The sequence below is a fragment of the Osmerus mordax genome, chromosome 3, assembly GCF_038355195.1.
Source record: "Osmerus mordax isolate fOsmMor3 chromosome 3, fOsmMor3.pri, whole genome shotgun sequence".
Classification (NCBI taxonomy): domain Eukaryota; kingdom Metazoa; phylum Chordata; class Actinopteri; order Osmeriformes; family Osmeridae; genus Osmerus; species Osmerus mordax.
Window position 1 is genome coordinate 4,459,433 of NC_090052.1, and position 15,750 is coordinate 4,475,182.

The 15,750-nt window shown below is 42.8% G+C and overlaps 1 protein-coding gene across 1 annotated transcript in view; it reads right to left on the bottom strand.

The window, feature by feature from the left end:
• Positions 1-600: 600 nt before the first annotated feature.
• LOC136939102 (zinc finger protein 208-like) overlaps positions 601-15,750 on the bottom strand; it is a 56,465-nt gene continuing 41,315 nt past the window's right edge. Inside the window, exons 7-10 of the mRNA XM_067231976.1 lie at positions 5,083-5,251; positions 4,236-4,662; positions 1,348-1,813; positions 601-1,254 (exon numbers count right to left, since the gene is read on the bottom strand). Coding sequence (XP_067088077.1) covers positions 601-1,254; positions 1,348-1,813; positions 4,236-4,662; positions 5,083-5,251 — 1,716 coding nt within the window. The remainder of the gene's footprint in view (positions 1,255-1,347; positions 1,814-4,235; positions 4,663-5,082; positions 5,252-15,750) is intronic.

Here is a 15,750-nt window from a genome sequence, read left to right on the forward strand (position 1 = left end):
ACTACTACTACTATTAATACTACTACTACTACTACTACTACTACTACTACTATTACTACTACTACTACTATTAATACTACTACTACTACTACTACTATTACTACTACTACTACTATTAATACTACTACTACTACTACTACTATTAATACTACTACTACTACTACTACTACTACTACTACTATTACTACTACTACTACTATTAATACTACTACTACTACTACTATTAATACTACTACTACTACTACTACAACACAACTTCTATAAAGGTTCTTCACAGAGCTTCAAAAAGTTCTTCAATGTGAAGGGGTTCGTCTAAGAACATTTTCTTGAAAGTTCCTCAAAGCACCATAAGAGGTTCCTCCACAGTTTCAAATTGAGGAACCTCCAAAGGTTCCTCAAGGGTCTTGTTCTTTCAACAATTGTTGAAAGTTGGTAAGTGTGCCAGTGATCCAAATGACTGAGCAAAGGTGTAGACGTTTAACTTTCTTGTTTGGAAGGGTTAGCAGAAAAAAACCCTTGCTGACATGGTGATGACAGAAAGGAGGGCAGTCCCTGATGTTTGTCACAGTTGGTGTTACCGTAGATGGAAAGTCTCTCTTATCAGTGGAAATGAAAGGCCCTCTTTATCTTCTCGAAGAAGCCACGTTTTGGCAAAGACCCCAGTTTTGCGTTTTCTGCCTTTTTCTCTTCCTTTTCTTTCTTCTTCATTTCCTTTCTTTGCTCTTCTGCTAACCTTTGCATCTCTTTCCTTTCTAGATCTTTCATTTTGCGTCTCTCATTCTCCAGCTTTGTTTGAATCTCCATGTTTCTTTTTTCTGCCTGCTCCAGCTGCTTCCTCTGTTTCTTCTCCATCTTCTCCTGCGCCAGCTTTTCTGCTTTCTTCTGCTTTTCTATGAACTCCCTCTCTTTCTTTGCTGCTTTCCCCTCCTCAGCCTTTATCTCATTCTCAATTTTTGTCAATATGTCACTGTTGGAACTCTCCTCAACAGATGCCTCCAGTACTTGCATCTTCGCCAGTCCACTCTCTAATCCTTCCTCCTGGTTGGCCAAGGGGTGGGTGTAGATTTGAGTGTCCTTAGGAAGAGGTGTGCAGGTGGGATGCTTGACCCCGTGGGGGTGCCTGGCCTGAGCTTCCAGGGGTTTGGTGGTGGTGAGGCCCAAGTATGCTCCATCTTTACCCAGTAGGAGGGGTGTGGGGGTTGGGGAGACTGGCTGATGGATGGGGGACATTGATGGAAGTTGGATATCTGCTGTCTGTGTTGGAAACAAGAAAATTGTTAGCACTGTAATGGAAAACCCAACTTTTCTGAAGTAAAAAACAAATGACATGTTGGCATGTAGTCTTACCTCCTCAAGCAGTTCATCCAACATCTTCAACTCCTCCAAGATGGTAGGAGACTTAAGCACCTGTGTGTGAGGTGTCTTGGTCTCCTGCAGATCTTCAAGTTTCTTCTTGGAGGAGTTGAGCTCCTGCTCTTTCTGTCTCTGCTCTGCCTCCCACAGCTCTCGCTCCTTCTGCCTCCACTCTCTCCACCTCTCCTGCCTCTGCATGTCCAGACTGTCTTCTGCCAGCCTTTTCTCTGCCTCCCTTAGCTCTGCCAGCCTCTTTTCAGGCGGCTTTTGTAAGGTATTTTTCAGGTCTACCCACCTTTTAATTATAAACCTCGTTTCAGCATCCTTCTTTGCTGCCTGCATCTTCCGGGCCCATCTCTGTTCAGCCAGTATCTGTGGCCCGCTTTTTACCGCCGGTGTCCGTTCTTTCTTTTTCTTATCCATCCGCTTCTTTTCTGTAAATCCGCTCATCTTCTCTGTTCTGTTGGAAAGGAAAGTGACTGCAGTGTTGACATAGACTTTTATAGTTATTTTACTCATTATGACCAACAGATATGACACATTAGAAATGACACATTGCTTTGTGACATCATAGCTATTGTGAAAAAATTCTGACTCGCCCGCTGGACATTTCATTCTCTGATGTTTTTCTAACATAGGGATATTTCATGGCAAAAACACGGCGCATGTATCTTCAAGTAAGAAAATGACTTGGTTTACGGCATGTCCTGAAGTGCCCAAAAGGTTGATTTGTAATAAACAGCACAATATTCTCAAAAGCAAAATAACTGTGTAAATAGTCATTTTCTACAATATATTGCCGACATGCATCATTTTCTGGTCTTGTCACCTGAAGCTTGATAAAAAAAGGCTGGGCCTAATTAGCAATAATCTGAAACCAAAGCAACCATAAAACCTAAAGCAGAGTAATGGAAAAGTTGAAACGTTGCTGAATTCTAATCAGAAAAGTTGTCTGCCAAGAAGGCCTATCGCTCCTTTGAATCAGTAGAGTAACGCAAATTACAAAAACTAAGACACCTATCATCATATATATACCGAAGGATGATTTCAACTTCTGGAACTTATTTTAAATATCGACTCAATAATGAATCGATTTTTGAGCACAACTCCTAAATATGTAGCATAAATAACAAGAGCACATGAAAAAGGAACTAACAGATTCAGGATAGCATTCTTCTTGTAAAAGTGTCAGTACAGATCGAGGTAGAAATCTAGAAAAGTCATGCACAAACATTCAACTGTAACCCAAGCTATCTGCTATGATGATGTCATCATGAACCCCCATTGTGACATCATCAAACATAGGCAGGAGGAAGAAACAGAAATCTTTCTCACTGAAACTGTCAATCAATGGTCCCATAGTACAGTATAATAATTACCAATACTACTACTACTAATACCAAGCTGTTTTGCCTAAATCTCTCAGCAGTAAACACAGTGAACCTGTCAACCGGCATGATAACAGCTGATAGGAGTCACTATAAATGTTAAACATTGATGGTTGTGGCTTCAAAATAGCTGATGTGTGTCTGTGCAAAACCCTTGTGAACTTGGAGAGCCCCACCCGTAATCATTTAAATTAAAAAGCTGAATACAAAAATACACAAATGATACAGAAAACACTAGAAATGACTATTTTACTGCCCTGCTGTAATAAGAACATACTCTAAGTCAGTATTTCTCAACCCTGTATTTCTCGGGACTCACTGTCCTGCCAGTTTCCCTGCTCCAACACACCCGATTCTAATGAATGGGTTGTTATGAAGCTCAGGAGAAGCCTGATAACAAACATTCATTTAAATCAGGTGTGTTTGACCAGGGAACATCTAAAACATGCTGGACGTGGGTCCCGAGCACCATCCCAATCATGGGAAACTTGCTGCCCTAAAAGCCCATTCAATAAAATACAGACAAACACAAGCACACAAACACACACACAGAGAGAAGTTCCTGGCATTGAGATAGACTGTATATCTTCTGGTTTCATCCTATGAGTCAACAGCTCTGGGACACTTAATGATTCTCTAAAAAGAGAGAACTGTAAAAGAAAGAATCATTAATGAGTTGTGTATCTCAACACTTCAGTTGCCAAACTTAACATACAATGATATAACATTGTACAACATTTTATCCATAGAGGAATTTGACTCTGAAAGTATGGTGTCAAAATGTCTATGCCTGTCTTGCTTGTTCTGGTTCTTGATCTTCTGCAGTACTTTCTACGTGCACAATCTGGTGTATTAATAATGTAATGTCCTCAGACTGGTCTTTCCAAAGCCTAGGTGCTAATGCTAAAATCCTTAACGATCATTCAGTATTGACACAAATAGGCCAAGTGTGATTCCTTTGCAAGGCAAGGGAATAAGTTAACACATGTTGGACCACTGCATGCACAATCTCTGTAAATCCTGTAAATATACATGTTACAACATTAAAAGTATTACTAGAATGTGATACATAAAAAAAGGAAACAAAATCCTATCAAACACAACGTTAAAAACTGTTTAGAACTATATTTACAAGAACACAACTTTTAATGATAATTTCAGAGTCTTCCTCGGTCCACCTTCCTCTTCGACTGTTGAGACCACCTTTCCAGAGGTGTGTCATTAAAGTGTGATTGTCATTTTAACATTCATGCAAATCACCGACTGTCTCAGACGAGTGTCTGGGTGACCAGTGACAAAGGGGCTGTATTATTCAGGTCTCTGCAAATACAGCCCGACAACACAATTATCCGTCTTCATCATAACTACTAAGTATTGTATTCCTTAGTACAGATACAGTTTCAAGAACAACCTGCATGAGCCTCAACAGCTCTTGTAATTAAAGAAATAATAAACCAACCAATCTTACTCAACAAATGGGTCAAATACACAGACACTCTGAAGGGCTGCAGAGAGGGCTGTCTACAGGTTTTACCACAGAGGTCACAGCTGTAGGGCTTCTCTCCAGTGTGGATTCTGCGGTGAGCTGTCAATTCCCTATTCTGTTTGAAGGTTTTACCACAGAGGTCACAGCTGTAGGGCTTCTCTCCAGTGTGGATCCTGCGGTGACCTCTTAAGCTGCCAGCATGGCTAAAGGTTTTATCACAGAGGTCACAGCTGTAGGGCTTCTCTCCAGTGTGGATCCTGCTATGAACTCTGAAATGGGCAGCCTGACTAAAAGTTTTACCACAGAGGTCACAGCTGTAGGGCTTCTCTCCAGTGTGGATCCTGCGATGATCTGTGTAACTGCTAGCACGGCTAAAGGTTTTACCACAGAGGTCACAGCTGTAGGGCTTCTCTCCAGTGTGGATCCTGCTATGAACTCTGAAATGGGCAGCCTGATTAAAGGTTTTACCACAGAGGTCACAGCTGTAGGGCTTATCTCCAGTGAGGATCCTGCCGTGATCTGTGTAACTGCTAGCATGGCTAAAGGTTTTACCACAGAGATCACAGCTGTAGGGCTTGTCGCCAGTGTGGATCCTGCCGTGATCTGTGTAACTGCTAGCATGGCTAAAGGTTTTACCACAGTGGTCACAGCTGTAGGGCTTCTCTCCTGTGTGGATTCTGAGGTGAACTGTTAAATCCCCAGTCAGTCTAAAGGTTTTACTACAGAGGTCACAGCTGTAGGGCTTCTCTCCAGTGTGAATCCTGCTATGAGCTCTGAAAGTGTCAGCCCGGCTAAAGGTTTTACCACAAAGGTCACAGCTGCAGGGCTTCTCTCCATTGTGGATCTTGTGGTGACCTCTTAAGCTGCCAGCATGGCTAAAGGTTTTATCACAGAGGTCACAGCTGTAGGGCTTCTCTCCAGTGTGGATCCTGCGGTGATCTGTGTAACTGCTAACCTGGCTAAAGGTTTTACCACAGAGGTCACAGCTGTAGGGCTTCTCTCCAGTGTGGATCCTCATGTGCCTCTTGAGGTTACTGGGTGAGGAAAGGCTCTTCCCACTTGTGTAACAGTGATGTGTCTCCATAACTCAGCTCTCTCTTTGTTCTCTGTCTGGTCTCTCTGGATCCTGTATCTAGTTTCTGGAAGCTTGTTTCTCTCTGGTTGATCCTCTGTCTGGTTACTGCTGTTTCTTGTTGAGTCTCTCTATGATTGAGTCTCTCTCTGTAGTCTCTCTGGTTGAGTCTCTGTAGTCTCTCTGGTTGAGTCTCTGTAGTCTCTCTGGAGCCTGAAGGTGTCTCCTCTGTCTAGTCTCCACCCATGATCAAGTATTGGCCAGTAGGGGATCTGCAGCTTTCACATATAAATGAAACCTTTTGTCTGTCATAATGTCCACTTTGCATATGTAAAGTTGATCATTTGGTAAGAGGTGTATGTTTCTCAGGTTTATTTTTACTGGAGAAACACAAAACACTTTTATGGCATACAACTCCTCTTTATAGCAATTTGATCTTCTTCAAAATTATAGGCTATATAATTAGCCTACACAATACGCATTACATACACATTAACCATAAAATGACTTTTTTTAAACAATTTCAATAAAACAATAGTCAATAACAACCGATCTTCATTGCAATGTTGTATTTTCCCCTAGATATTAATGGGGTGGAGGTTGTTGACTTGTTGACGTGACTACAGACGAATACACTGTGAAAAGAGATATGGCTTTGTTTAAATCTTCAACAGCTTTCATTCCCCTGAGACACAGCTGAGACCCCTGATAAGTCAGACCTGTGTGGAACGCATGTATAGTCAGACTTAGGTTTCAAGGCAAATACAGCATATTATATGTAGGTCCCGGTGTGCCTGGTCTTCGGACACAGCATAGTGGAAGCACTCCTGAGCCGTCAGGTAGTCAGCCCTCAGCATGTAGAACGCCCCGTAGTCAAACCAGTGGGATGGGTTATTGCGCTCTTGGGTCAGCCGCTGTACAGTCAGCAAAACACCCAGAAGACGACATCATTCAGGTCAGGAAAATTGGCAGAAAATGCCCACTGATACACCGGTGGGTTCACTGAGGGACAGAATGGTGAATGAACCCATGTGGTATAATGATGAATAGGTTTGAAGAGGGCGTTGGCAGCGTGTTCATGCCAGGGTCAGTGGTAGTGCACCTCCTGGTATTACTGAGAAGCCAGCTGGTAGTCTCCTCTCAGCTGAGCCTCCCTGGCAAAGTGCCCCAGCTGGGCACAGTCTAGCAGCGGGTGAGGCTGGCTCTCCTGGGCATCCACTAATAGGGTCTGGAGAGGGGGAAACAAGAGAGCAAGGAAAACATTGAGAGAGAAAGAACACAATGGATTACAAACATGACACGGCACAAGGCTGGTTTGCTACTGTCTCTGTGACACATCTCCAGACACTTCTAAGGTGGTGACTAGGTGTGTTTTGTCTTGTTGAGAGCCACGTGCATCTCATCCACCAGGAACACATGGAGCTGGCTGAGGAAGGCCTGGAGCTGCTCAGGGTCAGTGAAGGCCTCAGTCCTCAGCCTCTTCTCCCATACGATCTTCACCACAGAGTACTGAGAAACACACACAGACACACAAACAGTAAGAGACAATGGAAGAAAAGCTCCCACTATGTTTCTTTAGTAAAAAATGTTCATGATTGAATCTATATTTAAACATAAGAGTCTATAAACCCTGCTTTTTAAAGGTGGCTTAGAAAAGCCAAAAGAGCGGGAAAAAACATACCCATATCTCTCACCTTCATCTGCTCTAAACAACTGCTTGTACTGCTCCAGAACCTGGCCCGACACAACTGCAGTCAGCACTGGTCACTACTGCCCACCAGCAGGAGGAAGTAGGAAGACATGTAGTGGCTGGCATGGTGATTGGATTGGCAGTCTCTTGGGCACCAAGGGATTCTCCAGAGCTATTTCGATGATTATGTAGGTTCTGGAGTCTGCATACATCTGCACACATACATTGATGAGTGTGGAGGGTTATGTGATACTGAAACTGGACCTGTACTGACATCCCGCTCAGTGACAGTGGCGTCGATCCCACTCACCTGGCCCTCCACGTTGACCTGTGGCCATGGCCGCGGGAACTAGGGGTCCTGAAGGTGCTGCCGCACCCCCTGCTGACAGGACGAGAATGTAAAATGATATGAGTTGAAAAAAAGTTTTTCAACAGGTTTTAAATTTTGCACATTTATTCATAAAATTGTTCAAAATATAATTTTGTTTTTATATGATGTCAAATGTGGTTTGTGATTTTGAGAAATAAATATATTTCAAAAGTCGATCTGGCGTGAATGATGTGAATATGTTCTTTGTAAAGCTCTCTCTTGGAAGTCGCTTTGGATAAAAGCGTCTGCTAAATGAATAAATGTAAATGTTCTTGCGGCTATGACTGTAAGCTAGTCTCAGGATCCTCTTTAACAATAGACAGAAAAACCACTGTAAGTCAAATTACTCTCTTACTCGTGTATTTTAGTCAAACTGATATTCATTGTATCAAGAATCTTAGCCAATCGTTAACACTATTAAACACATTGATTGTACATAATAACCTGAAATCTGAGTCAGAGAAGCCCCAGGAGGAGTCATCGTCGGGGCCTCCTCTCCCATCTCATTTACATTTAGCAGACGCTCTTATCCAGAACGACTTATAGTAAGTACAGGGACATTCTCCCCGAGGCAAGTAGGGTGAATTGCCTTGCCCAAGGACACACCGTAATTTTGCAGGCCGGGTATCGAACCAGCAACCTTCTGATTAACAGTCCGACTACATAACCGCTCCACCATCTGACCTATCCAGTACCGCTCACCGGCCTTGACTTCCACATTCTCTGCAGCAAATCATATCACCCTGTGCACCCCTTCCTGCCAGTTCGCTGACTTATTGCATTCCTCTTCTCACAAAAGTGTAGTGAGGTCAGCCAGACCACACAGAGCCAACATCTTGTCACACCTGAAGAGACTGATGCGACCACATCAGACAAACCTAATCGCTCAGTATGCTGATTACCCACCAAAGGCAGATGCAAAGGAACCAGAGAGTTGGGGGGAGGACCTCCCCCAATCTGCATGTGAGGCCCTCCTGCTAGCTTTCAAGCTTCAAAGGACCTGCTTGAGACGATACGTCTCCAGCAACCATTTGTGTTCTCCGTTGTGGTGGCAATTCGAACAAAGAACATATCTTGATCAGAACTGTTGAGGAAAGTTCTTCAATACTTCACCTTTATCACAAGAGTAGGTGGAGAATTATGAGAGGGATATTTGTGTGATGTTTGTTACTTTGTTTTAATGTTGTGTTTACTAAAATATTGGTTCTAGTAACTACTCCTTCTTCCTGAAAGATAACCAAGTCATCCTTGGTATCTACACAAAGCTAACATATTAAAGAGGAGTCAGGTGGCTGAGCGGTGAGGGAATCGGGCTAGTAATCCGAAGGTTGCCAGTTCGATTCCAGGTCATGCCAACTGAAGTTGTGTCCTTGGGCAAGGCACTTCACCCTACTTGCCTCGGGGGAATGTCCCTGTACTTACTGTAAGTCGCTCTGGATAAGAGCGTCTGCTAAATGACTAAATGTAAAACAATCATTCAACAATATTTTGTAACTGTACCAAGATGTCCAGAACAATATTTGAAAAAGCTTATGAACCAGCCAGAGACCAGGGCACACCTTTGGTAGGTGGTCTCAACAGTCAGTTGAAGAGGAAGTTGGACCGAGGACGACCCTGAAATGATCATTAAAAGTTGTGTTCTTGTAAATATAGTTCAAAACTGCTTTTAATGTCATGTTTGATAGGATTTTGTTTCGTATTTCATGTATCACATTCTAGTCATACTTTTAATGCTGTAACAGAATGGTAAAATGTGTCCAAACTTTTGGTACCAGTCAAAAGTATGGACACATGTTCAAGGGAAAATGCGTCCAAACATTTGACTGGTACTGTATATTTACAGGGTTTACAGAGATTGTGCATGCAGTGGTCCAACATGTGTTAACATATTCCCTTGTCTTGCAAATGATCACACTTGGCCTAATTGTGTCAATACTGAAGTATCGTTAAGGATTTTAGCATTAGCACCTAGGCTTTGGAAAGACCTGTCTGAGGACATTACATTATATTTCATTCACCGTACGTCACGCTAAATACACCAGATGTACAACCAGAACAAGCAAGACAGGCATAACTTATACCTTACTTTTTTATTGTTGTTGACTATATTATAGCGTTTATAGTTTTATGGTCCTGTTGTCATTGATTGTCTAATTAAAGTCTTCATTTTGACACCATACTTTCAGAGTCAAGTTCCTCTATGGATACAATAGTGTACAATGTAATATCATTTTTTGTTAAGTTTGGCAACTGAAGTGTTGGGATACACAACTCATTAATGATTCTCTCTTAGAGTTCTCTCTTTTAAGAGAATCATTATGTGTCCCAGCTGTGAATGATTTTATGAGGCAAGAGTTACCCCCCAAAACGTACTCATCAAGTTTGTTCAGCATCAACCTCACTCCTTCAGCATTTGCACCCCCCCTTATGCTGATGTCGTGAGTGCTAGAGCCAAGGACACTGGACATCAGGTAATGAGCAATAGATAGGTAGGTAAATATTTCAAATGCTAAATTTAATCTTCAATGACATTGCGAGGTTCATTTATGTATAGGCAAAATCCATTGAATGATGGAGAATAAAACATAGTGGTCATTGGTCAAATTGAAAATAAAGTTATTGTTAAGGTCAGATTAGCTCATATACATGGTACATGGCTCATATACATGGTTTCTCTGCTTTTATTGTGATAACTTCGTGTTTTGAGCGGAAGTAACGCTATACGAACGTTTGCGTAGAGAAGAGAAGAAAAGAAGAAAGGTTAAGAAAGTTACGGCTAATGGTGGAAAGCATAAATTACTGTAAAAGGTTTACAAATTATTAAATGTCTAGCTACAGTCGACAGGGGAACAAGGTTTGTGATATAAATGAATGTATTTTGAGCAATTTGAAATGTGTATGCATGGATGCATGTATGGTAATACGGTTTGCTAATGTAAGATCTAGGTAGAAATACGGAGAAAATGTACTAAATGGTAATTACGGTTTATTTGTTCTTGTCTAGCTCTTACGTTGGTTGAATGACACGGACGGAAGGAATAAAAGTTCGTTTAACCATCAGTTCTGGCCTTCTCAGTTCGATTGGATGCTACAGTTATATTACCAGTGGCAGTTGTTTGTCGCTTGAATTCTGCTATCTCTGCCCTTGCCTGAGACTGCAAACAATACAAGTGTTGTACCGAAATCGGTGACCTATCGAAAACAGATTAGCAGTGTGGCAAGCAACAACAAAAAATTACAATGGGTTTAGCACATTTGTTCATACCGAAATCAAAAAACTCTTAGCACACACTTAATAACACAAGTCTGTGGACTAAACTGGCTACTTTTTTCATTGCTTTCACACAGAATGCATTGAATGACTGCAATAGTTTTGTTTAAATCATAATAGTAAAATTTTGTGAGACAGCGTAGTCATGCCAGGAAATTAGCTATGGAGGATCTGTATTGTTGTTGTCCCTTTACCTCAAAAGTCAGATTTAGCCTACATAACGGTCTGGCGGCTGGCGCACACCTGCAAGGATCACATTTACATTAATTTAGCAGACGCTTTTATCCTAAGCGATTTCCAAGAGAGAGCTTTACAAAGTGCATAGGTCACTGATAATAACAAGATAGCCCCAAAAACATAGCGGGTACCCAAAACATGAAGCACATATTGTGAACAACCAAAATAATGAATATAATTCACAGCACAGAAGAGATTATCAATGAGTTGTCAGTGAGTAGGCCTACATGAGTTTATGTTGCATAATCACACAATAAATCGCGGACTCATCACGATAGGACTGATGTGTAGCATCAGACCAAAACGAAATAGTCTGTGGCTGCCTTGATTTACTACCGATTTGTGCAGCACAGGCTACCGCTGCCATCTAGTGGTCGACTGTGGTAATGCACGCAACCACGCTGTACTCCTATGTAACGAGTGGAATACATCGTTTTCACAAAGTGCAGTGATACATGTCCCGTCGCAGCAATTTGAAATGTTCTGGAAGAGGGGTTTTGTGTTGGCCTTAGAGGCATGTATACCAGAACATGACATCAAGACATGTTATCATTCTTCATGTTGAATTTACATTCACACAGGGAAGCTTGTCTGACTCACCTTCTGAAGGGTATGACTTAGCTTCGTTCATCCAGCTTCATTGACAGAACCTAGTGACATGTTTTCTTTTCGTTTTTAGTACAAATGAGTACTGAGGAGGAGCAGTATTTTTGTGAGCCTATCTTCATAATAGTTGGTAAATGCCAAAATAGCCCAGCCTATGTGTGTTTGGCGTCTGGTTTTGGAGAGAGGCCCTCTCTTACTGGATGATAAGTGTAAGAACCTTAAGGTTCCTTTTCTAAATAATATTTCGCAAACCTGGACTTTGTGTTTTTTTTACCTTTATTGGAACATTTCATATGAATCATCTTAGACCAACAGATCAATGATAAGTAAATATGCAGGATGAAAAAGATAAATGAAGATAATGGAATACAAAAACAGACTGATATTTCTCTGTGATTTTATTTGCCCTGTGAAACAAACACGTGTCTCTTTTTTTACCATGTCTAATCATATCCTTCTCTGCTCGCATAACTGGTGCTAAAACCCACTACTTCCTGAACAAAATTAACTTTGCCTCAAACCCCCACAAACCTTTCTCTACCTTCTCCTCCCTTCTTAACCCACCTCCCCCACCCCCTCCCTCCACCCTGACAGCAGACGAATTCTCCCCCTTCTTTGAGGAAAAAGTCGCCAACATTAGCAGTCGGTGCCCTAAACCCACCTTTCCTACCCTCTCACCCTCCATGACTGACCCAACTAAATGTCTAAACTCTTTCTCTTCCCTGTCCGAGGCAGAGATCTCTGACCTCATTCTCTCTCATCGCCCCACCTCCTGTCCCCTCCCCTCTCTTTCAAAAAAATCTCCCCCTCCATCATAACTTTTCTTCTCCATGTCTTAAACTCCTCTCTTACCTCCGGCACCTTCCCCTCTGCCTTCAAACAGGCCAGAGTTACCCCTCTACTCAAAAAACCCTCCCTTAACCCTGCCGTCCTCCAGAACTACAGACCAGTATCACTGTTACCCTTCTTTTCAAAAACAATTGAACGTGCTGTATCTAACCAACTGTCAAACTTCCCCTCTCAGAACAACCTGCTTGACCCCAACAAATCGGGCTTCAAGACTGGCCACTCCACAGAGACTGCCCTCCTGTCAGTCACCACTGCCCTCCAGTCTGCCAGAGCGGCTTCAAGGTCATCCGTCATCATTCTGCTGGACCTTTCTGCAGCGTTTGATACGGTTAACCACCAGATCCTGCTCTCCAGACTTTCTGAGATAGGCATCACTGGCACTGGACTCCAGTGGATCTCATCCTACCTATCGGGAAGATCCTACCAGGTCTCCTGGGGAGGCAAACTGTCAGGCCCTCGCCAGCTCTCCACTGGTGTCCCACAGGGCTCCGTCCTTGGCCCCCTGCTCTTCTCCCTGTACACGACCTCACTTGGACCAATCATCACCTCCCATGGCTTCTCCTACCACTGCTACGCTGACGACACGCAGCTGTACCTGTCGTTCCCCCCGACCGATCCGGGGATCTCAGCTAGGATTGAGGCCTGCCTCACAGACATCTCCGCCTGGATGACCGAGCACCACCTCCAGCTGAACCTCGCCAAAACAGAACTCCTCATTATCCCGACCAAACCCTCCATCTCCCATGATCTCTCAATCACCCTGGGATCTGCGACGGTGACCCCTTCATCCTCTGCCAGGAACCTTGGGGTGACCATGGATGACAAGCTCTCCCTCACAGCCCACATTGCTGCAGTCTCCCGGTCGTGTAGATTCACCCTCTACAACATCAGGAAGATCAGGAGATACCTGTCTGAGCACTCCACCCAGCTGCTAGTCCAAGCACTTGTCATCTCCAAGTTGGACTACTGCAACTTGCTGCTCACCGGTCTCCCAGCATGAGCAACCTGCCCTCTCCAGAGGATTCAGAACGCGGCGGCCCGCCTTGTCTACAATCTACCCAGACGCTCACATGTTACCCCGCTCCTCATCTCCCTCCACTGGCTACCCATCACGGCCCGCATCAGATTTAAGACCCTGGTACTGACCTTCCGAGCAGTGAACGGGACTGCACCCGACTACATCAAGTCTCTCCTGCAGCCTTACACCCCCACCCGCCACCTACGGTCTTCTTCAGACAACCGCCTGGTGGTCCCACCGCTCAAGAGAGCCCGGTCCCAACACAAGCTCTTCTCCTGTCTGGCCCCCCAGTGGTGGAACCAACTCCCCACATCCATCAGAGACACTGACTGTCTCCCCACCTTCAAGGAAAAGGCTCAAGACACACTTGTTCCGGGAGTACAACAGTACTTAGGAATGGTTTGCTGGACCCCATGTTAGTTTCCTCAAGGATCACAATGACTCTTGCTTAGAGCCTTGCTGCTCTTGTTGGTTAGTGGTAACTGATGAAAATTGTTGAAATATTTTTTACGGTTGCTTGCTTTTCTACAGGTACACTTGCACTTATAGCGATTCATGTTGTTTAATTGTAACTTGTTTAAATACATGCTCTTGTGGTTCTTCCCTTTGGCACTTATTTTGGTTGTTCACAATAGGTGCTTCATGTTTTGGCTACCCGCAATGTTTTTTGGGGCTATCTTGTTGTTATCAGTGACTTAAGCACTTTGTAAAGCTCTCTCTTGGAAGTCGCTTTGGATAAAAGCGTCTGCTAAATGAATACATGTAAATGTAAATGTCATGTTCTGGTATACATGCCTCTGAGGCCAACACAAACCCCTCTTCTAGAACATTTTAAATTGCTGCAACGGGACGTGTGTCTGCACTTTGTGAAAACGATGTATTCCACTCGTTACATAAGAGTACAGCGTGGTTGGGTGCATTACCACAGTCTACCACTAGAAGGCAGCGGTAGCCTGTGCTGCAACACTCGGTAGTAAATCAAGGCAGCCACAGACTATTTCGTTTCGGTTTGATGCTACACATCAGTCCTATCGTGATGAGTCCGCGATATAAACTCATGTAGGCCTACTCACTGACAACTCATTGATAATCTCTTCTGTGCTGTGTATTGTACTCATAGGCAACACTCACACACCAATTCATATTGTAAGTCTACATTATAACGATTCATGTTGTTTAATTGAAACTTGTTGAACTACATGCTCTTATGGTTCTTTCCTTTGGCACTTATTTTTGTTGTTCACAATATGTGCTTCATGTTTTGGCTACCCGCTATGTTTTTGGGCCTATCTTGTTGTTATTATCAGTGACCTATGCACTTTGTAAAGCTCTCTCTTGGAAGTCGCTTTGGATAAAAGCGTCTGCTGAATGAATACATGTAAATGTGATCCTTACAGGTGTGTGCCAGCTGCCAGACCGTTATGTAAATCTGACTTTTGAGGTAAAGGGTCTAGAACAATACAGATCCTCCATAGGAAATTTCCTGGCAGGACTACGCTGTCTCACAAAATTTAACTATTATGATTTAAACAAAACTATTGCAGTCATTCAATGCATTATGTGTGAAAGCAATTTAAAAAGTAACCACAGTTTAGTCCACAGACTTGTGTTAAGTGTGTGTTAAGAGTTTTGTGATTTCGAACAAATGAACAAATGTGCTAAACCCATTGTAATTTTTTGTTGTTGCTTGCCACACTGCTAATCTGTTTTCAATAGGTCACCGATTTCGGTACAACACCTGTATTGTTTGCAGTCTCAGGCAAGGGCAGAGATAGCACAATTCAAGCGACAAACAATTGCCACTGGTAATATAACTTTATTTTCAATTTGACCAATGACCACTATGTTTTATTCTCCATCATTCAATGGATTTTGCCTATACATAAATGAACCTCGCAATGTCATTGAAGATTAAATTTAGCATTTGAAATATTTACCTACCTATCTATTGCTCATTACCTGATGTCCAGTGTCCTTGGCTCTAGCACTCACGACATCAGCATAAGGGGGGGTGCAAATGCTGAAGGAGTGAGGTTGACGCTGAACAAACTTGATGGGTACGTTTTGGGGGGTAACTCTTGCCTCATAAAATCATTCACAGCTGGGACACATAATGATTCTCTTAAAAGAGAGAACTCTAAGAGAGAATCATTAATGAGTTGTGTCTCCCAACACTTCAGTTGCCAAACTTAAAAAAAATGATATTACATTGTACAATATTGTATCCATAGAGGAACTTGACTCTGAAAGTATGGTGTCAAAATGAAGACTTTAATTAGACAATCAATGACAACAGGACCATAAAACTATAAACACTATAATATAGTCAACAACAATAAAAAAGTAAGGTATAAGTTATGCCTGTCTTGCTTGTTCTGGTTGTACATCTGGTGTATTTAGCGTGACGTAC